Source organism: Vespa crabro, chromosome 7, assembly GCF_910589235.1.
Source record: "Vespa crabro chromosome 7, iyVesCrab1.2, whole genome shotgun sequence".
Lineage (NCBI taxonomy): Eukaryota > Metazoa > Arthropoda > Insecta > Hymenoptera > Vespidae > Vespa > Vespa crabro.
Genome location: NC_060961.1, coordinates 8742186 through 8765799, shown reverse-complemented (window position 1 = coordinate 8765799; position 23614 = coordinate 8742186). Strand labels below are relative to the sequence as shown.

Here is a 23614-nt window from a genome sequence, read left to right as displayed (position 1 = left end):
TTTCATTAAAATAATTTAATAGTTGCTCTGATCGATATAAACGTATCAAGCACTTGACAAAATGATCTCCAATCATCCACACATTAGAAGAAATATACCTTTATATAACACTCTAGTTGTTTTTTATGCGCAAACGCGAGCTCATAGAAAAATATTATTATACTCAGTGTAAGAAAGTGTTAAGCGATGTATAAAAATTTCTTTATAAAATTCAAACGCACGAAATGTTTCGTGTAAATTTAATTTAAAATCTCCTGTACGAATAGATACTATGAAAACGCAATAATATCATATAATGCAATAAAATAATTTAAAGATATTCATTTCACGTTAATTCTTCACTATAAGTGTAAATATTAGAAGAATTTAATATTTCTTAAATAATTTCATTATATAATATACATATAGTTATATATATAATATAATAGTGTACATGAGTGATCACACATTGTGATATCTACCATTGGAAATTTCACACGTAGAAACAATTAAATTAACTAACTCTACATATATAAAAACGAATTCATACATAACAAATGGCGAACATCATTTTTTTTTTTTTATACCGTCTATAAAATACATATATAATACTTCGTGTAAGGAGGAAAAAATTTTTTTAATTTAAAAGAATTAAAATATGTAAACGTGACAAGTAAGAAAAAAGCTTTATACACGCGATTACATCAATAAATATTTCAATTTAAAACTGTGTTAAATAATGCAAAAGCATATAGAGTGTACGGTTGTTTTCATTTCATTAGAAAATTACAATAAGAGTATAAAAATTTGTTGAGAAAAAACATTAAATCGTTTTTAATATTTTACGCTTGAACATTTGCGATTCGTGTAATAATTTGTAATATTTTTTATACCTTTTTTTCTCTTCACATAAAAATCTAATTTTTTTAACGGCATACGTTCTACCATCAAATTTTTCTTACTTTCATGAGCAAAAAAAAATTTCTCCATGATCAAAATGCAAGTACTCAAAATAATCCCAATTAAGATGAAGAAAATAAGGGATATTACGTTGATTATACAAACCGGTTGATGCTTGATCATACCAAACGATTTCATTTTAGATGTCGTTTCCTTTAAATGATTCATCATTCCATTATTGATAAATTTCTGCAAGCTAAAATGATATTGTGATTTTAACACAAGATAAAAGATAGTTTACATTATAAATTATGTACTTACTGAAAATTAATAACATCTCTAAATGGATTGTTCTTAGATAAAATCATGGCTAAATTGTCCATTCGTCCTGTTTCAATAGGAAACATATCGCATGGCATTTTAAAATTTACAATCTTGTTTATTTCATCGGACGAGTAAAATGCTAGTTTCGGATTTTCACAAATCTATAATTAAACAAAAGATACTAAAAATAAAATTATATATATTTAGATAGATAAATTATTTTAGTATTTTTATATTTCTTTTATAATACCTCAACGTACCTTCTTAACTCCTTCTATTATATTTATTGGCAATTCCTCATCTTTCAGCATAAACTTCCTTAATTTTTTTCCAAGTGGATCTCCCGAATTCTACAAAAAAAAATACATTTCTTCATCCTCATATATTTATTGCTTTGAACGTATTTATATATATATATATATTTATATATATATATATGTTTATATTATATATATATATATATATATATATATATATATGTATATAAATAACATATGTAATACGTTTAATACTCACTACAAGAAGATCATAATCAGACGTACCGCGAAGTACGATAAGCTGATAAGTACCGTCTGCAATAAAACCCTCTAAGGAATGAAACGGTAAGATGGTGACATCTGATGTTAAAAAGCTTATCAAAGCTGCGGAATAGGCAGCCGATAAGACTACAGCCAAAAAAAATATAGAGAGATATGCTATTTTTAACGAAGATATTTCAGGAAAATCTAAAACAAACGAATACTTTCTGTTAATCTAATTATTAAAAAAAAAAAATCCAAAAATATTAAAACAAACCTACGAGTCCCTGTTGACAAAATATACCCCAAATCTCTAGAAAATTATCGATCAATAAATATCCTATATTACGATCCGTTTCATACCTTATTTTGAAAAAAGCTAGTAATATCGATGCAAAAATTAATATTCCAAACATAGCAATCCAAACGAAATTGGAGAAAACCTAAAAAAATAAACAATTATTTAATACATGATGATTAACGCTTGATAAAGTATGAAAAGAAAATTGAATACAAGTTATCATACTAGAAAATACGATGACCAATTAATCGCAAATAATTGTGGTTTTTTAATGTAAAGATAGTTTTTTGAAGTTAAAAGAGGAAGCGTGAAGTCAACAATGTTCAATCTTGCACTGGTCATAGAAAAATCTGAAAGGCAAATGTCAGCATGTCCAGCATATAATTCTCCCATTGCTCCGGACCAAGATTTTTCTTTTGGATTCCAACTTCCATACTCATCTAGTTCCGCGACAATATCGAAAGTAAAATTAAGCATCCCAATAAGTTCTTCTAATATTCTATCAAACTGACCGTCCAATTTGCTATCCTTATTTATTCTTATAAATAATGAATTCTGCGAATAAGAAAGTGAAATAAATAACGATCTATTTCGAGTTGAAAATATAGAAAATTTACATAATGAAAATATCATACCTTAATTATAATAGCTCTCATGATCAAACCCTGTAAATTGTATCTTCTTTCATAAAAAGAATTTGGTGAAATATTAATAATTCCTTTTTCCAAATTCCAAGTTGCTACATCGTCGATCTCAGTTCGATTTGGATCAATGGAATACCATTCTCGTAAAATATTTTCCGTACCGCAACGTACCAACATTTCCGAATTGAATTTCAAATGAAATATGTTACCTTGTGGACTGTGACAATAATCGTAATCGTTTGCCTTGTGAATGAACAATACTAACCAGGCAGCAAAGGACATGTCAAAATTACTGGTTGCCAAAGAGAATTCATTAATTGCATTGTAATTAGATATAACTGCGACGTAATGCGGTCGTACGATTCGATTTATATAATACGACGATTCGTGCAATTCTGAAAAGTATAAGTTCGAAGTCATAAAACCTTCGCGAGAAAGGGCACGCGTCCATTTGAACACCATCGTTGTCATTTCCATTTCTGAAAAAAAAAGAATATAAATATCAAAAATGATGAAAAGAAAATGAAAAATATTTTATTGCACCTTTTATCGATTCGGCGTATAAGAAGATCGTAGATTTTGTTCTGTATAATTTGAAAATTTCGATAATGAAAGTAACATATTCATCACCGATAGAAAGAAGTTCATGAGATCTTGCAACCTTCGGAAATAAAGGAACAATAAAAAGAAGTATGAGTATCGTAAATCTTACTAAAAACGTCATTTGTTTATATGTCGTTCAATGATTATAAGAATATTTTTTATATTGAATGAATCAAAGATTACATTATAAAGAAATTAATGGAAATATTTTTTACGTTATGCCAAGGGAAGATCGAGCGAGACTAAATTTCTAAACTATTGAGAGAATTATTGTCAGTTCGATTGTTCCGATTATCATGACGATTTGAATACACGCGATTTATATCTCTAGATTCGTGCGAAGAATATTATTTTATGACTACTGGCATTGATTTATTATCGATGGATTAATAAACAAACGTTTCCTTCCTCTCTTTTTTCTTTTTCATTATTTTTTTTTTCATAGAATGTATGAATATATTTCTATCTGTATTTATATATCCATATACACACGTTACATGTTTTTATTATTCCATTTACGATTATAAAATGCAATGTCTTATGAACAACGTTTTACTTCCATTAAAATAATTTAATAATATGTTTTGAACGTTATAAATAAGATAAGTACTCGAGAAAACGATTTCCAACTGTTACACTTTAGAAGAAATAACCCTAAACATTATATTCTAATTATTGTAATGCTCAAAAGCGAACTTGTCAGAAAAAATTATTATGCACGATTAAGAACATGTTAAGCAATATATAAAGATTTAGTTATACACGTAGAAAAAATTAGATAAATTTGCTCTACATATAAAAATATGTTTATTGAAGAACTCGTGAGAACCTGATTAAATTGCACCAGCCAATCGTTATTCTTGCATAAAAAATGACGAACGTAATTTTTTTTTCTATTATTCTAGAGAACTATAAAAAAATTACATACAATATATATATATATATATATATATATATAATTTATTTCAATATATATGTATATATAAATAAATTACAAACATACTTCCCGTAAGGAGAGATAAATTAACGTACATGCGACAAATAAAGAAGATGCGTTGTACACGCGATTACACCTATAACTATCTCAATTTAAAACTGTGCTAAATAATGCAAAAGCTTAGTGTAAAAGCTACGTGCAAGCTTGTTTCTATTCTATCAGAAAATTATCAATTAAAATAATATAAAAATTTAATATTTTATGCGTGCACATTTACAATTCGCGTAGTAATTTCCAATATTTTTTATACTTTCTTTCTCTTTACACAAAAATCTAATGATTTTTCAATGGCATACATTTTACCATCAAATCCTTCTTACTTTTAGCAAAAATATACTTCTCTATGATCAAAATGATACTAATCATGATAAAAAAAAATAAGTGATATTACGCTGGTTATTTCAACAGATTATGGCTTCATCATATTGGAATTCTTTTGAAGTTTTATATATGTTATTCAACGATTCATCATCTCATTTTTGATAAATTTCTACAAGCTAAATTATATTTGTGCTTCAATGTACAAATATACAAAATTTACATCATTGAATAATTGTTTTCTTACTGAAAATTGATGATTTCTATGAATGGATTGTGTTTAGATAAAATCATGACTAAAATCGTGTTTCAAATCGTGTTTCAATCGTCTACATATCGTGTTTCAAAAGAAATAATATTGCATGGTACTTTAAGATATACAGTATACTCTATTTCGTCGGATGAGTAGATTGTTAGTTTCTGATTTTCGCAAATCTGTAAATTAATGAAAGATACTAAAGATAAAACTATATATATATATATATATATATATATATATATATATATATATAAAGATAAATTATTTCAACATTTTTATATTTTTTTTATAATACCTCAACGTACTTTTCTAAAACCTTCCATTATATCTACTGACAATTCTTCCTCTTTTAGGATTAATTTCATTAAATCCTTTAAGTGGATGTTCCAAATTCTACAAATAAATACATTTGTTCCTCATGTTCATATAGGAATTCATTGCTTTATGTATATATATATATATATATATATATATATATCGAACAACATAGATAATGCATATAATATTCACTGTAAAGATATCATAGCCGTACCACGAAATACGGCAAGCTGATAAGTATCGTCTGCAACGAAATCCTCTAACGAATGAAACGGTAAGATAATAACAGCAGATTTTAAAAAGTTTATTAAAGCAACCGATAAGACTACACCCAGAAAAGATATAGACAAATATGCTATTCGTAACAATGATCTATAAAAAAATTCTAAAGTACAAACGAATAAATATGACTACTAACAAAAAAAGAGAAGTAAAAGTGAATGTCTGAAAGTATTGAATCAAACCTGCGAGTCCCTGTTCATAAAATGTACCCCAAATTTCCAAAAAATTATCGCCTAATATATGTCTTACGCTTCCATCCATTTTATCCCTTATTTTAATAAAAATTAATAATATCATTGTAAAAACAAATATTCCACATGTAGCAATCCAAATTTAATCGCAAAAACATTTGTGAAAGTACAAATTATTTTTGGAAAGCAAAAGAGGAAGAGTGAAATCAAACATTGAATGTTGTACTGGTAAAATAAAAATCTTTACACATTTACGTTATTCTAGATAAGATAGCAAAATACAATGTCTTAAAATAAAACGTTGCACTCATTAAAATTTACATAAATCAATTAATAAATAATATTAATAATTAATAAATAATATTAACATAACTCAATTAATACAAACGGGGCAATTATTTAACAAAATGATTTACTACTAGCAAACGTTATATTCTAATTTTTTCTATATACGCATGCACGAGGTTATCATAGACAATTATTACAATCGATTAAGAATATGTGCCATATTAAAATATTACGATCAAAATAAAAAAATTCGTTTAAAAGCGAGTTTTAGCGTTATTGTTAATAGTTCTCGCGTTGTCGTTTCCTTTTTACATTAACTCCGAACGATTTAATCGGAGTACGATTTACCATTGACACCTTCTTCATTTTGGAAGAAAATATACACTTTTCTATGATCAGAATAAAAATACTCAAAATGATACCAGTTTGAATGAAGAAAATAAGCGACATAACGCTGTTTATGCGAACCGGTTCATGTTTCTTCAAATCACTGGATTTCTTCTTAAATGTCGAATCTTTTAAACGATTCATCATACCATTATCGATAAATTTCTGCAAGCTAGAATGAGTTCGTGCTTTAACGTACGATAAATAAAATTTTATATTATTAATTGTGCTCTTACTGAAAATTGATAACGTCTGTGAATGGATTGTTTTTGGATAAAATCATGGCTAAACTGTCTACGCGTCCCGTCTCAATAGAAGCCAGATTACATGGTATTTTAAGATTTACAATCTTTTGTACTTCCTCAGATGAGTACATTGCTAGTTTCCGATTTTTACAAACCTGTGATTCAATAAAAAATATTGAAAATTAAATTATATATAACTATATGTTATTATGTTGCTTTTTTGTTTTGGTTTCTTATAATACTTCATCATACTCTCTTGAATCCTTCCTCTACATTTGTTGTCAATTTTTCTTCTTCTATCATCAACTTCATCAATTTCTTTTCAAGCGGATTTTTCGAATTCTACAAATAAATATTTTTGCTCATCTTCTCATCTTTATATGTATACATATACCTTACATGTCATCTTCATCTATATATATATATATATATATATATATATATATATATATATATATATATAAAACAACGTAGATAATAAATATAATACTCACTACAAACATATCATAATCAGACGTACCACGAAAGACAGATAATTGATAAGTGCCGTCTTCAACGAAACTTTCTAATGAACGAAAGGGTAAAATATGGACAGTAGACGTTAAAAAGCTTATCAAAGCCGCAGAATAAGCGGCCGATAAAACGACAGCCGAAAGAAGGATAGAGAAGTATGCTATTCTTAAAGAAGATCTATCAGAAAAATCTAAATCAAACGAATACTTTGTATAAATGTAACCATTAAAAAAAAAAGAATTTAAATGAAATTTAAGAAATATCGTATCATACCTGCTAATCCCTGTTGACAAAATATACCCCAAATCTCCAGAAAATTATCGGATAACAAATGTCCTACGTTACGATCCGTTCCATTCTGTATTTTGAGAAAAATCAGTAAAATCGATCCAACAATTAATATCACCAATATAGCTATCCAAATAGAATAGGAGAATGTCTGAGAAAAATAACAATTTTTTAATTCATAAAGGTTAACCAACGAAAAAAAAAAATTTCATTGCAAGTTATCATACTTGAAAAAAAGATGACCATTTAATCGCAAATATTTCTGGCTCGCGAATATAAAGACATTTTTTCGAAAGCAAAAGTGGAAGTGTAAAGTCAACAGCATTCAATCTAGCACTAGTAATAGAAAAATCTGAAATAGAAATGTCAGCACGTCCAGCATATAATTCTCCTACTGCTCCGGACCAAGTCTTTTCTTTAAGATTCCAACTTCCATATTCTTCTACTTCAGAAACAATATTGAAACTAAAATTGAGAGTCATAGAAAGTTCTCTTAATATTTTACCGAATATCCCGTCTAATTCACCATCCTCGTTTACAATTAGGAACGACGAATCCTAGTGCAAAATAAAATAATTAATGCGAATTTAAATAACTAGAAAATGGAAAATATATCCAGATTAGAGAATATTTTACCTTAATTATAACAGCTCTCATTATCAAACTCTCTAAATTATATCTTCTTTCATGAAGAAGAGAATCTGAAGCAATTTTAGTTATTCCTTTTTCTAAGCTCCATGTTGCTAAATCGACGATCTCGGTTCGATTCGTATCGATCGAATACCACTCTCGTAAATTATTTTCCATACCGCAACGTACCAACATTTTCGAGTTGAATTTTAAATGAAATATGTTACTTGGTGGACTGTAACAATAATCGGAACCATGTCCCTTGTAAATGAATAACACTAGCCAAGCAGCAAAAGACATGTCAAATGTACTGGTTGCTAAAGAGAACTCATTAATTGCATTGTAATTTGAAATCACAGTGATATAATGCGGTCGTTTGATTCGCCCTACATAATACGATGATTTATGCAATTGCGAAAAGTACAAATTCGTGGACGTAAATCCTTCTCGAGAAAGCGCACGCGTCCATTTCAAAATCATCGTTTCCATTTCCATTTCTAAGGAAGGGAAAAACAATAATAATTCAAATGAAGAAGTGAAAGTTAGAAATATTATGATAGCACCTTTCATTGATTCGGAGTACAAGAAAATTATTGATTTCGTTCCGTATAATTTGCAAATGTTGATGATAATAGGAATATATTCTTCGCCGATAGAAAGAAATTCGTAAGATCTTGCGATTTTCGAAGGAAGAAGAAGAAAAAGAGGAATGAGTATTGTTAATCGTACGAAGAATCTCATTTTTTCTTTCGTATTTCTCAAATTGAACGAATCGGACTATTTCTCAAATAGAACGAATCGACAGACTATTTTAATAAAATTCGTGGAAAAAATGTTTACACAATAACGAAAGAAGATCAGGCGTAACTAAATTTTTGAACTATTGAGATACTTATTACTTCTTCGAATATTGCGACTGTAGTGCTGATTGATATGAACGCGCGGCATATGTTTGTGTGTATGTGTTTTCATATGTATTCTTGTGACGATAATAATTTTATACGTTCCGGTATTGGTCTGTCATCGATCGATTAATAATCGGTTATTTTCATTTCCCCTTTTTTCTTTTTTGTTCTTTTCCTTTTCTTGTTTGGCAAATGTACGTGAATCCATCTGTGTTTATGTATCTACATAGACACACGTGGTTCGTTTTTATTCCATACAAATGTTAAATGCAATGTCTTAAAAACGACATCGTACTTCCATTAAAATAATTTAATAGACGTTCTAATCGATATAAACGATGCAAGAACTTGACAAAATTATTTTACGATCACCAAACGTTATATTCTAGTTTTTTTCCATATGCGCAAACAGTAGATTATTATGGAAAATTATTATGATTGAGGAAACTTTTGAGGAAGTACAAAAAACTGATTACAACATTAAATAAATAATATGTTTGTAAATAAATAATATTTAATTTAGAATTTATATCAATAGATACAATGAATTCATTTCATGTCAATTCTTGAAATCACAAAATCTAATTGTCTTTTTAAACACAATTTTTTAATTTTTTAAAAACATTTCAATACTTGAAATACTTTTTATTACAGTCTCAGGCCTAGTCACGTATTAGTTCTTTCTTTCCCTCTAAATTTTAAACGATTATGTCAAAATAATATATTATTTTCGTTTACAATTTATTTTCAACAAACAAAACAATAATTAATTTTCAAAAATCGATTCCATTAAACGTGGGTATATTTGACGTATTTCTTTATATCTCCAATTATTGTATGTTTAAGAATTTATTAATACTTTCTCCAATATCATAAAATATTCATAGAAATATGAATATTTGTATAATGTAATTAATATATATATATATATTATAATATAATATATATATATATTAATTACTTAATTAATTATTATAATATATATATATATATTAATATTAATATATATATATATATATATATATATATATATATATATATATATATACGTATACATTACTGTATTACGAAAAAGAAATTCATATTTCCTGAAATAGAAAAGAATTTCGTTTCGGTCTACCTGTATTATGATGCAATATAGCAATTCACTATCATGACTTTAAACTTTTACACTGTACAGTATGAGTTATTTCTTACGTGTAGATAAAGTCACATGACGAAGCTTCGAATTCTGCATCTCATTCAAAAATGGCGCTGAATGATACTTCCCGAATTGAATTGTTATGATTATTATGTCGTAGCTGTTATAAAGAAAAGTCGATAAAAAAAGAAAATCTTTTCCACGTTTGCGATAATATAAATAATATTTTAATTACCATCGATTTATTTCAACTATTCTCTCTTTGATATACACATTATAAGTATTCAATTTTACTTCGTCAGCAATACCCCGCCATTTTGATTTGACGCAGGCGCCGTTAACGCTGACGTGAATCAATATCCCACTTCGACTATAAAAGAATCATCAAAAGAATTCCAGGGACATATTGCGTCTTAATCGTGATCGTGATTTTACGTTGTCATTTTACAAGATTTTACGTTAAATATATATATATATATATATATATATATATTTATTTGATCGAAAAAAACATTTCTTTGGATCTCTATCTGTGATTTATTCAAATTTAAACGATAATTTCTTATTACGAAATGGAACATTTCAAAGCATATTTGATAATTCAAGGATCCTCGAAGGAAGAAGAGATTCGAAGATTTACAATTGAATCTGACGTTGTAAGAAGTTATATGTACTTGAGAGAAAAATTACAAACGGTTTTTCCAAATTTACAGGGGAAACAATTTACAATCACCTGGAACGGTAAATATCTAAAAATTTTAAATGATTGACTATTCATTAATTTATAATATATATTATATTAATGTTTATCACTTTCTTGATTTTGTATAAATTTTTAAGGAAATTTTAATTGTTAAATATTCCAGATGCCGAAAATGATCAGATAGCAATATCAACTGATGAAGAGTTACTTATTGCTTTAACTGAATCCCCAAGACTTAGACCTCGTAAATTATACATTACACAACATGTAGACCATGAGAAAAATGTATATGTTCAACCAGAAGAAATTGCAGGAGTGCTTCATTACAATATCATATGCGATGGTTGCAATAAGAACGTTAAAGGTTTTCGATATAAATGTATTGAATGTCCAGATTATGATTTATGTTTTGATTGTGAATCAAAAGGAATGCATCCTGAGCATTGCATGATTCGTATAGCAGTACCATTGCAATGGACATCACGGTATGGTAGACGTTTGGCTCATCATATGAAAAAATTTATTAGAAAAAGTGTTACATATAATACAAGAGCAGAGGATAGTAGAGAATGTCCAACTATGAATGAGAAACATTGCAGAAAATCTAGACCAAATTGCGATAATTCTTCATGGGTGGATACTTTTGCAGATTATTTTAATGATTGGACATATAATGCAGGTGAGTGTCCCATAAAGAATAATATTCAAAAACCGCCAGAAACGGCGACCGAAGCCATACCTTCATCTAATGAACCATTACCTAAAGAAGCTAAAAAAGAAGCAAAACCCCATATCGATCTTTTAAAAATGGTAGAAGACAATATTGCTCAATTTTTAAATCCTCTTGGAATTGACATCAGTATGAAAGTTAAAAATAATGAAAAATCTGATATGTCGCAAAAAAATGCTCCTACTAAACAAGCTGAATCAAAAGTATCATCAACTACAAATGAAAATGCTTCTGCAAAGTTTTCTGGAGAAGGCAGGAAATTGACAGAAGAACAAAATATTAATATTCCTGCTTCTAATGTTGAAACCTTAGCTAGTAAAAATGATTCACCTTCTGAAAAATCTGATAAATCCTCAGATGACGAAGATTGGACTATGTTGAATAAAGACGAACGGTCTTCTGCTGCTGCTGCTGCTACTTCTGTTACTGATCAAACTTTGTCTTATTCTTCTCAACCCATTAACGAAAATGTGCCAAACAAGGTAATGTTTATGCACCTTTGATACAGGAAAATATATATATCCATATATAAAATAATAAAATTTTTTTATGGAAAAATATATTATAATCAAAATATATTAAATAAGCTATATAAAACTTTTATATTTAGGTTATTACTCCATCAGCACCTACAAAAGAAGAGTCAAATGGAAATTTATATCCACAATTACCAAAACCAATTCAACAACAAATTATATATCATCGAAATCCAAAGATTCAAAATGCAGTTGAAATTATGATGACTATGGGATTTTCTAATGAAGGTGGTTGGCTTACTCAACTATTAGAAATCAAGGATGGTGATATTGGAAAAGTTTTGGATATGCTGTCACCCGTACGCGAATGATACAATCTATTTTGACTATATCTTATTAAAAAAACTTAAGGGGAATCTTATATAAAAATAAAGTTATATATCTTTGAATATTATAGTAACATTCCAACTTTAATAATCTATAATTCTATATACTTTTCTTTAGTATACATATAAATGTAGAAATGTAATATTTCTAGATTTTTTTGTTCTAAAATTTTTAGATTATAATGTAATAATCAATAAAGTAGTGCAGTGTGTAATTGTTCTCTATTTCTTTACATTTTATCCAAAATTAAAAAAGAGAAATTTATACATATGTATATAAATACATTTAATTACTCTTTTAGAAAGGTTTTATTAGATTGAAACGAACAAATTCTTTGTTTACTTTATTTAAAATATTTTTATAAGGATTTACAAATTTGCCTTATTTCGAGTGGATGACCAATAGTCAATGCCCATATTTCTGCTAATCCATCTGCATCAATATCCCTAATCCATTTTCGCTCCTTGTAATATTCCATTAATGATTCAAATTCAGCTTTATTGTAATTTTCTAATAAAATAGGTATAAAAGGATCTAAACATTCAAAGCCATCTTTACCAAGCAAGTATCTAGGATGGTCAGATTCTCTTCTATCCTAAAGGCAATTATGATAATACAATCGTTATCAATGTTACAAGCAAAGGCACATTACAGACATAGAATTGTTTTATAAATAGAAATATAGTTTGTAAATAGAAATTCAAATTTTAAATAATTGATTTTATTCCATATTATTACCTTGCATGCTTTAGCATCTAATGTTAAAACGGCAGCTCCATTGCACCAATCAGCTTTTATAAAATTTAGAAATGATAAAGTTAATGATATTTGTCGAGGGTTGACCCATACTTTAGCATCATTGCGTATTCCAGTCTGATCTGACCAAAACGCATTATAACCATCTACAGCTGTTAAAACTTTACACTTTCCTGCAATGCTAGCTTCTTTTAATTCCATCAATAATGCATCTATTACACTGGATGCATATCTTACTCTATTTATACCAAACTCTATCATTTCTAACAATGAAGTACCATTAGATGCTTTCTCTCTTATATTCCATTGATAATCTCTCGATATTTTAAGCTATAACACGACTTTTATTATTATAAAATTTCTATAAATGAACATTTGTAAATACTTACATCAAGTTTTGATAGAAGATCATTATTCTGACTTTTAAAATATAATAACCATTTCCCTGCATCAATTGGTAAGTCTATGATATCTGGACTTTTATACAAATTCGCAATTTCTTTTGGGAATCGAAACCAAATGTTAGCTAAAATTTATAAAACATATGTCATTTAATGGATATAAAATAATATGAACAATATAAAACGTGAAATAATTATTATGATAACTTTACATACGTGAAGGCACATGTACTATTATCATCTGCTTTATAAAAGCATAATGTAATATGTGCATTAATGTCATTGATTTTCCTGTACCAAATTTTCCATCTATATGTGCGGTTAAAGAAATGTCATCATTTTTATATATATATATATTTTAGATAGAATACTTTCTAAAGTAAAAAATTAATGAAAGGATACATAATACATATTTGTTTATAGGTCTATTATAATCTGCTTGTTCAAGATATGATATTACTTCTAAGGCAGGATTTCTAACTAATAGAGAACATTCATTGAAAGCAGTAGAAAGAGTAAGAAAATTTTTTGGAATTCCAATATTTTGATAAAGTGTCTTGACTATATGGCTTGGTATTGTATATATTCTATTCAAATGTTGTTCATTATGATTTACCGGATTTGATTCTATTGTACGAAAACTCTGAAATTGTTCATCTATTATATCCTTTGGAAATACATTCACCAAAGTACTATATTGTTTTTGCCATCTTAATCGATATGAATATTGTAATAATAATCCTAAAAATGTCTTAAATATTATAATCCATACATATGACATAACCAATAAAATTTACATAAACAATCATTAGAATATTAAGATATTCTGAATAAAAATAAAACTCACGAGATGTTAATGACATATTTGCAATATTCTATTTAAATATACAATTGTTTAATATATCGACAAATATGTTCAAGTTTTCATACTAAAATTAATACTGTAACATATTTTTCTCTTTTACAGCAAAATAATCATAAGTTATATATTAAGAAGAATATTCTCAGTGGTATAAGATTAATAGTGAGATATAACCAAAAATTATTTTATGGCATATGACTATCAACGCCATCTCGTGCTTCATAGATCGATATATAAACTTGACTTCAAATTTGAAATTTACTGATATTTATAGACATTTTTATTATTCATTTTATTATTCAATTAACGATGAATATATCTGAGATGATAAATGATAATAAATGAGAATCAGTTAGAATATATAAAAATAATAAAAAAATAAATTTTTCAGAGTCTTTCTCTAACTAAATATATTAGAATTCTATCTAATCTACAATATTCATCTACGAAAATATGATTAACAAAATAAAATGTAAATAATTTAATAGTTAATCAGAATTAGTTTGAAAACACCATTGAAACGCCTTGAAATATGCAACCATTCGCCCGATATAACTTCCGTCATATAATTTAGATTTAGATATTAATATATTGCAAGCACTATCTATCGAACCAAGTCTGAAAATTGCTGCATGTAAAAACCTACAGGCTAACTATTCTAAAATCCGCATCTGCGAACATACACGTGAGTGTTAGAATAACGGTGACTACGTTAAAATCCGAGGTGATATGAGCTAATCGAGAATTCTGGTTTCCAACGCTATCTGGAGGAGAGTCAGTTCACGCTTACGGTTAACAAGACTGTCGTAACATCGGTAGCTACATATACTCCACTACAAGGTAACACCGTTCAAGTATCCCCAATTTCATACAATACAACGAAATCCATGATAAGACTTTAATCGCGGCCGGACACCCACGCGAGTATTAGAAAAATGGATACGTGTATGAGTGTTCTCTCTATTCTTTCCGTATTCTCGCGTAAAAATCAATGATAAATCTATCCCTTGATAATCTTTGATGATTGATCCTTCGATGATTTCTGAAAAAGAAGAAGTGAAAGAAAAAAAATATGAGATAGAAAAAAGAGTTGGAGAAAGAAAATAAAAGAAAGCCAGAGAAAGAAAAGAAAAGAGCTGGAACGTGCATGCACGTGACAACGATAAAACGAAGAACAAAAGGTGGACATATTGAATATTGCTCCACCTGGCCAAAATCAATGTACCAAAATCGAGCTTAATTTTCCTTACTGAAAGAAGGATAACTTCCCAAGATCTCTCTTAAGAGTCCCATCTGATGATTCTTTTCTGTAATAGTCCTTTTCTGTGATGGTCTTTTTCTGTAATAATTCTCTTCTGTAATAGTCCTTGTCTTCGATGATACAGTCTGAAAAAGAAGGAGAAAGAGGAGATAGAAAAAAAATAATAAGAGATAAAATTTAGTAGGAAAGAAAAGAAAAAAAGAAGAGAAAAAGAAGTGGACATTTCGAAGATCATTCCATCAAGCAAAACTAGAATAAAAATGAATGAAATTGAGCTCGATATTCCTTGCTGAAAGAAGGAGACTCAAGGTTCCATCCCAAAGATCCCACACATGGATCCCACCTGAGATTTATAAATAATAATTAATAAGAGTTGATAAAAATAAATAGGAAAAATGGCGAGCATAAGTGGGATAAAAAAATTTGCTGTGCGTTTCTTTAAGAAATTATTTTAGAATTCTAGTATATCCAATTCATTTATCTTTTCAAGTATGATTAGCAATGTAAACCGTAAGTTTAATGTATTAAATTTATTTAACATGAATTAGATTGAAAAGATATTTTTGAAATATGAAACCATTCGTTCGATAGTACTTATATACTATAAGATTTCGATAAATCGCAAATACTAAGGATCTAGGTCTCACCACGTGAACCTATATCTGAAGATCCATTTATTGCCTCTAGTACAAAAATCTAAGCCAATGTGTATTTAATGCGGCCAATTTTAAATCGATAGTATATATATATATAATTTTGTTGAATGTTATTAAAAATGTTGTAGTGTTTAAATATAAGGTAATTATATATAGTTCATGTACCTCAGACATTGTTCGAATGTTAGTAAAATGTTAGTTTATATTTATTAAAAGATAAAATTTAATTTCTTTTATATTTAACGTGTCTTACAATTTTTATATTGTTGCTAATAATATCCTATTGTTTAAATATTCATTAGTTACACTTCATACATTATTTAAATGTTATTAAAATAATTTTATAAGCCCTAATTTAATGATTCCAATATAATTTGATAATATAGAAAAGAAAAGAAACAAGGAAAGAAAGTATATATATATATATATATATATATATATATATATATATATATATATATATATATATTATTAAAGTATATATATATGAAAAACAAAATTCTGAATTTAATTTAATTTAAATTTAAAAGAGAAAAGGAAAATAAGAAATTTTCAATCCTAATCTAAACAAATATTCTTTTCCCGTAACGCGTGGCGAAGTGAGAACTTGGCACATATCTTGGTGTGTTCGCTTCAGCTCCATGTGCACCTTTATTCAGAGCAGATTTAATGGTCTCCACTGAAAAAAAATAAAAAATTTGTGACTTCAACGTGGAATTTGATTTTATTAGAATAAAATTTTGAATTTTATTTAACATTAGAAAAGAATAAATGAAAAATCTATGACTCGACTTTAATATAGAACTTTAAAAAAAAAAGTAATTAATTAATGACTCAACTTTGATAATAAAAATGTATAAAATATAAAATGATCGTATTCGCGTACACGTGGCAATATGAAACCGGAAGCGGAATGTTACGTCGGCTCAGTTTCTTAAATCTATACCCCTACACCCATCATCATAAGAGCATTAAATGACAAAATGATAAAATTAAAATATGATCAAGAGCCATTCTTGAAAGATTCCGAAGACTTTCGAAAATAACTCAATAGCCTAATAGTTGTCCTTTTGAGCCACAGTGTGTGGAGGCTTCTTCGGCATATAGCCTCTTCTTTGCTTTGTGCTCTAACTACTACTATAGAGTAATCGATAACTACCGTTAGTGCCAAAGAATTAAAATCATCCCTTATTCTAAAACTTGGAAGAAAACTGATAAATCTAACGCAACTCTAACGCAACCCTGAAAAAAAGCGTGAAAGCATAGGAAGAGAAACGAGAATTAGTATATTAATTGTTGAAAATCTTATGCTAAAAATTGATTAATTTATTCTAGGGTCTACGAACTGTGATTCTATAAGTCTCTTCGTCTTTTATCAATGACTCTACTTTCCTCTTTCAAAAGCAATGATTCTATCGAGACTTTTCTTTTATTAACAAAATTGGTTAAATATTTGATTAATTTAACTTTAAAAATATAATAAAAAATCTTTAGACACTCCTTTTTACAAGCGATTACTGTAATTATTAGAAAACAAATCATATAATTTTGCTTATAATCCAGAGACTATCCATCACGAATGTTTTCTTTCTCATTTCTTATTAGAAACTGAATAACGATTCTTCGGAATTTTCGAGAGAGAAAAATATTTAATAATGCATTAAAATATTCAAAATTTGAAATAATTATAATTAACGCATTTAAACAAGAAGACCTTATCCTAATTTAATAAATAAATCAAAATATAAGAAACCGTTCACGAATAAATTTCTTAGGAAATTTCCTAAGAAATTTATTCGTAATCACTTAATGCTCTTCTACTAATTAATTACAACCGATCACTGGTGCAGATTCGGACCTTTCATCTCGACATGATTGAATGATCAGAGGATCTTAAAAATTCACTTACTACTTAAGAAGTTCTGCGATGGCTCCAAAACACTCGTCCGCGATTTAGATTGAAATTGAAGGTGGATGATTCGTAAATGATTGAAAATAAAGTAAGTTGAAGTTGTTCAAAATCCTCTTCAATGATGCATTGATTCTAACCATTACTAAAAGTAACTGCGATAGTTACTTTTTAATAAACGGTCACTGAAGTTAATTCGCGAAAATTTACTATCTTTTATAAATACAGTCTGTGCGACTGCTAAAAAAGCAAACTTTGCAAACAAACACTGATTGTAACTATTGCATTGCACGCAGTCGATGCAAAAACACTTGCTGTTTAAATCGCGAAACATGAACGAATAAACACTACTTTTTACTTGGCGATATTTTTATTTTAGCGATATAAACATTCGATTACATCATTGCTTCGCGCGCAATTGCAATGATATTCTGAAATAAAAAAATAACAACAAAATTATTAGTATTATTATTATAATAAGAAACTATATAAATTGAAGAAACGTGTGATATAAAAATTTACTTACTTTAAATATTCGTTGATACTTGCAGCAAACGCATCCTGAGGGATTTTCGATGTTTACTCGTCAGAGGACAAAGGAGAACTGATACGGTAATCGTCAAAGTCAATAAAAAAACTGAATATGTTTATATTATACAACATCAACTACACTGAGATTAAAATTTTTAAGTATAGGAATTTTATATTAAAATTATTTTAAATTTTACGCGCCTTTCCGTCATTTTAATATTTAAACGAATGTTAATACTATTGTTCAAATATTACATTACTGTACTTCATGTAGATTAAAGACTTTAAAAATTATCGGAAAAATATCAATAGTATGAATTTATAAGCTGTCACGTTTAATAAGAAAGAGTTTCTATAATCACGAGTCGGTATACAAAAAAAAACTAACTTGATAATTGTCAAAATTAATTAAAAAACCGAATATGTTTATATTACACAAGACCAACTATTTTACATGATCATGCTTACAAAGTTCTTTCAATATTATGTTTTAAAATATATTTATTAATACTTACGAGTTAATGTTCTTAGACAATTTTGAAGGTATTTGTAGTTTATTGTTCTTAGTATAATAAGTTTAATCAAAATTCTTTACTTTTTTATTATACATATGAAATCTAATGGTGATATTATTTACTGAAATTATTGACTTTATTGATAGTTCATATGAACGGCGGTTTTCTATTGGAAAAAAATAATCGGAACAGTTTTTAAAAGTCTTGGATCGATAAATTTTACGTTCAACATTTGTCGTCACACTCGACGATGTACGGTGGTGCACAAACACTATGCTTCATTCCAAAAGAAAACTTTGGTGATAGATCTAATAGTTTGGGATCATATTTAGGTCCTGGACTCTTACAGATATCTTTATCGGGATGAAGAAAACCTAAACTAAACATTGGTGACCTTGGTTTAATCACATCCAATGTATACATGCCAGAAGGTCCTGGTCCACCAATACATTTGAGATCCGGAAGACGTACTCCTCTATAAAAATAAAATAATATAGAATCAATGATCAATAAGACAAAAATAAATATATTAAAGTCTTACATGGTAAAGCTTGGTCCAGGAAAGATGTTCTTTATGTCATAAGGTCCAGGTGATGCGCAATCACTTCTGTATTTGGTACGCCATCCTAGAGAAAACATAGGACCGCTTGGAGGACTTGGTATAAAATATTTCGGACCAGGTCCACAAGTTTTATCTATAATACCAAAATAAATAATTTTATTATAATATCATAACATAATATATATGTCTATACTTTTTATAAGTAATGAAACTCGAATATCTATGAGATTAATTACCTGTGGTTTTTAACAAGAATCCATGAGTAAAACCTTTTAGTTTTTCTTCTGGAAGCATATATTTTGGTCCAGGACCTTTACATGTGTCTTCAGGCATACGTCTTATACCAAACGTGTATGCCGGATTTCGATACTTCGAAATACAATGATCTTCGTGACCAACGAGCGTTTTCAATTTGTATTTTGGTCCTGGAGCTTTTCAATCATAAAATTAGCAATCATTATGTATATCCTTCGGAATAGAAATAAAATATTATCTTTAAATTGAATCCTTACAGGGTATTCCGCAAATCGCTGCATTCGTAATTTTCTTAGATTCTATTGTATCACCACCGACATTAGCAGTTTTGGCTACCTTAGGAGGCATTGTAATCAAATTCTTATAAATTTAGATATCTGACAAGAAATTTTGTATTTATAAAACAAAAAATATTGTAATTTTTATCTCAATTCCATTTTGGTTACACGAGAAAAGAAACAATTGATAGTTCGATACAATATATCAATTTATATATATATATATATATATATATATATATATATATATATATATATGTATATGTATATATGTGTATAATTATTGAAAATATATATGTACATATAATTATATAGGCATATATATATATATATATATATATATATATATATATATATATATCTCTGATTGAAGACCACATTTATTAAATAAGATATTGGAATATATAAAGTTATTATACAATTTTTACAGAAGCTTGATAATGAAACACATCCATATTTTTCTAATCAATCTTCATCTAAACTCGTAATGGGATTTCCTGCACATATACTATGTCTAACGCCAAAGGAGTATTTTGGGGCACGTCTTCCAATATTATACGTAGGATTATAACGCGGACCAGGACTAATATATCCTTCAGAAAGATCATGACGCCATTTAAGACTATATGCTGGATTGCGTTTCTTTATAACATTTTGATTAAGATCCGCGTAAGCTGCTGGACCCGGACCTAAAGACTCTAATGGTGGTTCATAATAGGCACCACTGAAAAATAAAAAATATTGTATAAATGAGTAACATTAGGTTGGAAACTATGAAACGGGCGTTTTTGTTTAGTTATTTATTTTCATTCAACACCCGTTTCATAGTTTCCAACCTAATATATATTAGTTACTGAATTTAATTTAATAAATTATTATTAAATTAATAATAAAATTTACACACATGGTATAAGCAGCTTGTGTTCTCATATCTGGTATTTTAGGGCCTATACATGTTGGTATTGTGTAAGCATTTGGCCCAGGCCCTTCAATAATTTGTAAGGGTTGACCTTTTGATTTTATGGTATATGCAGGAGCTCTACGACTATGATTCATTGGGAGACATTGTTCAGGCGCATATGCACCAGGTCCTGGTCCTAAACTCAAAACTAAAAAATAATATAAATAGTTAGTCACAGAATTTAATGTTTTATATAATCTTATGGTTACAAAACATGTATATTTGCAAAATTCATATTTTTACTTGTATCAGGATATTTAATAGCTATCGTGTATGCTGGTGATTTATCTAATCCAAATTTTGTTAATTTATTGATGTTATAGCGTGGACCAGGACCAACGGTTTTGTCACTTAATCCTACACGAAACCGTATACTATATGCTGGACCCCTATGTTTAGATGGATCATGTCCAACATATCCAACTAATGGAGGTAATTTATAAACTGGTCCAGGTCCTAAGTTAAAATTTTCATTTTAATTATATCGGTATAATAAAAAATATTATGAGGTTACTGTTACAATGTATAAATATTTCCCTTATATACCTTTGGTTAGACAATCAACTTTTGGTTTATTTTCTACGTCTTCCATTTTCTAGATTAAAAAACAGTTTAAACAAAGTAAAATGATATAAAACTCATAAAAGTTCTCAAAAATTAAAGTAAAAAATTTATATATAAAGATACATTATAATAAATCATATAAAGATTATAATGAATCTAGTATAGATTTAATATATAACTACATTCACAACAATTATTGTCATTTATCAATCAGTTATCACAACAACTGTGTTGTAAAAAGAATGTAGTATTTTAATTATGTAATGAATAATGAGACATTAATAAAATACAAATGAAACATATTAATTTGGAGTATAACAATTTATGATCAAAAAAGATATATTTCGCATAGAAAATATTTACATAATAGAGTCTGAATCATTTTCTGAATCATCACTAAAATCATTATTAAAATCATTTTTTCCTTCCTTAATTACTAAAGCTTTCAGTTCATCTAATATATTTTCTTTATTTAAAGATAATTTTTCTGTACTCTTTTCGTTCTCTTCGTCAGCATCACTTTCTTCCAAGTCTCCTTTCTCATCACTATTACTTTCAGGATTAGATTTTTTTGTGTTACCTAAATAAAAAATATATATAATATAATCATACGTATAATCTGTAAATATTGAAATATATATTTAACAATTACGATTCATATATCTTATAAATGTTCTACGTTTCCTTTCTGGTAACTTTTTTAACAATGTCTGTAATTCTGCATCTAATTTAATACTTTCTTCTCTACTCGGTTTACCCTCAATTATTTCACGCTTTTCACCACATTTAGGACAAACTTGATGATTTTTTGCACAAGACAGGCACATGATGTGATAAGCATGCTTTACAGTTTTCTGTTCGCACTTAGTGCATTTAGCTGGTGCTTTAAGAGGTTTATATTTCTTGTATTTGATCTTCCACTCGATTATTTTTTTACATCTTTCACACACATTGGTTACCTCGATATTATTAATAAACTTTGTTTTATGAGAAGTATCATGTAAATCATTCTTGAAGGCAGTTTGATTTTTGTATTTTTGAGGCCTAGATCGATTTGCATTTCCCTTCTGACAACTCATATTTGTGCCGTTATTAATTTATTTGCGAAATATCTATATATATATTATTTTATAATGCATATTATTTTATAATAACAAAATGTTTACTTTGTATACTGTGTGTATTATGAATTATTTGAAATAAAATACTGAATAAATTAATGTTCGTGATTAATTCATTATTTAATGATAAAACTTCGATTAATTTATATATATATATATATACATATATGTATATAGATGTGTGTATATACCCACTTATTGAATGAAAATAAAATATATAAATAATCACGATAATGTCATATGTTTGATATTAGAACAAAGTTCCACCACTAGATGGCAAGTAGATCGAATAGACATCAAGGCCGTAACTATGTAATCGTCAGCCTAATTTAAAAAAAAATATGAACATACAAAAAGAAGACTTGTTCATCTGAAATACTTTCCTTAAGAAAATAAAATAACTTCTTTTTTATTTTCTTATATATATATATATATTTATATATAAATCAAATATTACGTACAGCAAAAATATAATATAAAGTTTGATATGCTATCAATTTAGTGTAATATTATAGTAATGTTAAACATATTATTTATATCTCACGTATTCAATGTTAATATGACACAATGATTTTGATAAAAAAAAATACTTTGTTGATTACATTGCTATTTTTTTTTCCTTTTTCGTTCGCTATACCTATTCCTCGTTTATTGT

General features: G+C 27.6%; 6 protein-coding genes and 1 long non-coding RNA gene across 9 annotated transcripts; 2 read left to right on the top strand and 5 right to left on the bottom strand.

Annotated features, from left to right (window-relative positions):
* Positions 1-727: 727 nt before the first annotated feature.
* Positions 728-10379, bottom strand: LOC124425438 (glutamate receptor ionotropic, kainate glr-3-like). Of its 2 annotated transcripts, XM_046965767.1 has the most exons (13): positions 10267-10379; positions 10011-10191; positions 7992-8220; positions 7861-7912; positions 7583-7707; positions 7341-7506; positions 2658-3145; positions 2248-2577; positions 1999-2164; positions 1720-1928; positions 1464-1553; positions 1201-1364; positions 728-1135 (listed from the first exon to the last, which is right to left on the bottom strand). In XM_046965767.1, exons 3-13 carry the CDS (start codon positions 8178-8180, stop codon positions 814-816), a joined length of 2301 nt encoding a protein of 766 aa, XP_046821723.1. In that variant the 5' UTR covers positions 8181-8220; positions 10011-10191; positions 10267-10379; the 3' UTR covers positions 728-813. The 2 variants fall into 2 exon arrangements, with proteins under 2 accessions (XP_046821723.1, XP_046821722.1); XM_046965766.1 differs by having other exon boundaries at positions 7583-7912.
* On the bottom strand, positions 6031-7164 carry LOC124425443. The gene is made up of 4 exons (XM_046965774.1): positions 7075-7164; positions 6807-6896; positions 6546-6709; positions 6031-6481 (listed from the first exon to the last, which is right to left on the bottom strand). The coding sequence occupies exons 2-4, from the start codon at positions 6864-6866 to the stop codon at positions 6202-6204; spliced, it is 504 nt and encodes a 167-aa protein (XP_046821730.1). The 5' UTR covers positions 6867-6896; positions 7075-7164; the 3' UTR covers positions 6031-6201.
* Positions 10380-10450: 71 nt separating the features above from the next.
* Positions 10451-12389, top strand: LOC124425439 (sequestosome-1). The gene is made up of 3 exons (XM_046965768.1): positions 10451-10772; positions 10898-11946; positions 12075-12389. Exons 1-3 carry the CDS (start codon positions 10604-10606, stop codon positions 12309-12311), a joined length of 1455 nt encoding a protein of 484 aa, XP_046821724.1. The 5' UTR covers positions 10451-10603; the 3' UTR covers positions 12312-12389.
* A 268-nt stretch (positions 12390-12657) lies between these two features.
* Positions 12658-14491, bottom strand: LOC124425441 (28S ribosomal protein S29, mitochondrial). The gene is made up of 6 exons (XM_046965772.1): positions 14332-14491; positions 13887-14225; positions 13701-13793; positions 13473-13609; positions 13066-13413; positions 12658-12922 (listed from the first exon to the last, which is right to left on the bottom strand). Exons 1-6 carry the CDS (start codon positions 14345-14347, stop codon positions 12686-12688), a joined length of 1170 nt encoding a protein of 389 aa, XP_046821728.1. The 5' UTR covers positions 14348-14491; the 3' UTR covers positions 12658-12685.
* A 2652-nt stretch (positions 14492-17143) lies between these two features.
* LOC124425444 lies at positions 17144-21727 on the top strand. The gene is made up of 4 exons (XR_006942508.1): positions 17144-17547; positions 18114-18263; positions 18724-18784; positions 21598-21727. It is a non-coding gene; the product is annotated as an uncharacterized LOC124425444 (long non-coding RNA).
* LOC124425442 (outer dense fiber protein 3-like) lies at positions 19333-20516 on the bottom strand. The gene is made up of 4 exons (XM_046965773.1): positions 20293-20516; positions 20017-20211; positions 19760-19913; positions 19333-19693 (listed from the first exon to the last, which is right to left on the bottom strand). Exons 1-4 carry the CDS (start codon positions 20381-20383, stop codon positions 19444-19446), a joined length of 690 nt encoding a protein of 229 aa, XP_046821729.1. The 5' UTR covers positions 20384-20516; the 3' UTR covers positions 19333-19443.
* LOC124425440 (outer dense fiber protein 3-like) lies at positions 20681-23161 on the bottom strand. 2 transcript variants are annotated; one of them, XM_046965769.1, is made up of 5 exons: positions 22491-23161; positions 22332-22418; positions 21518-21730; positions 21218-21422; positions 20681-21037 (listed from the first exon to the last, which is right to left on the bottom strand). In XM_046965769.1, the coding sequence occupies exons 1-5, from the start codon at positions 22915-22917 to the stop codon at positions 20779-20781; spliced, it is 1191 nt and encodes a 396-aa protein (XP_046821725.1). In that variant the 5' UTR covers positions 22918-23161; the 3' UTR covers positions 20681-20778. The 2 variants fall into 2 exon arrangements, with proteins under 2 accessions (XP_046821725.1, XP_046821726.1); XM_046965770.1 differs by lacking the exon at positions 21518-21730 and having other exon boundaries at positions 22491-23159.
* Positions 23162-23614: the final 453 nt, after the last annotated feature.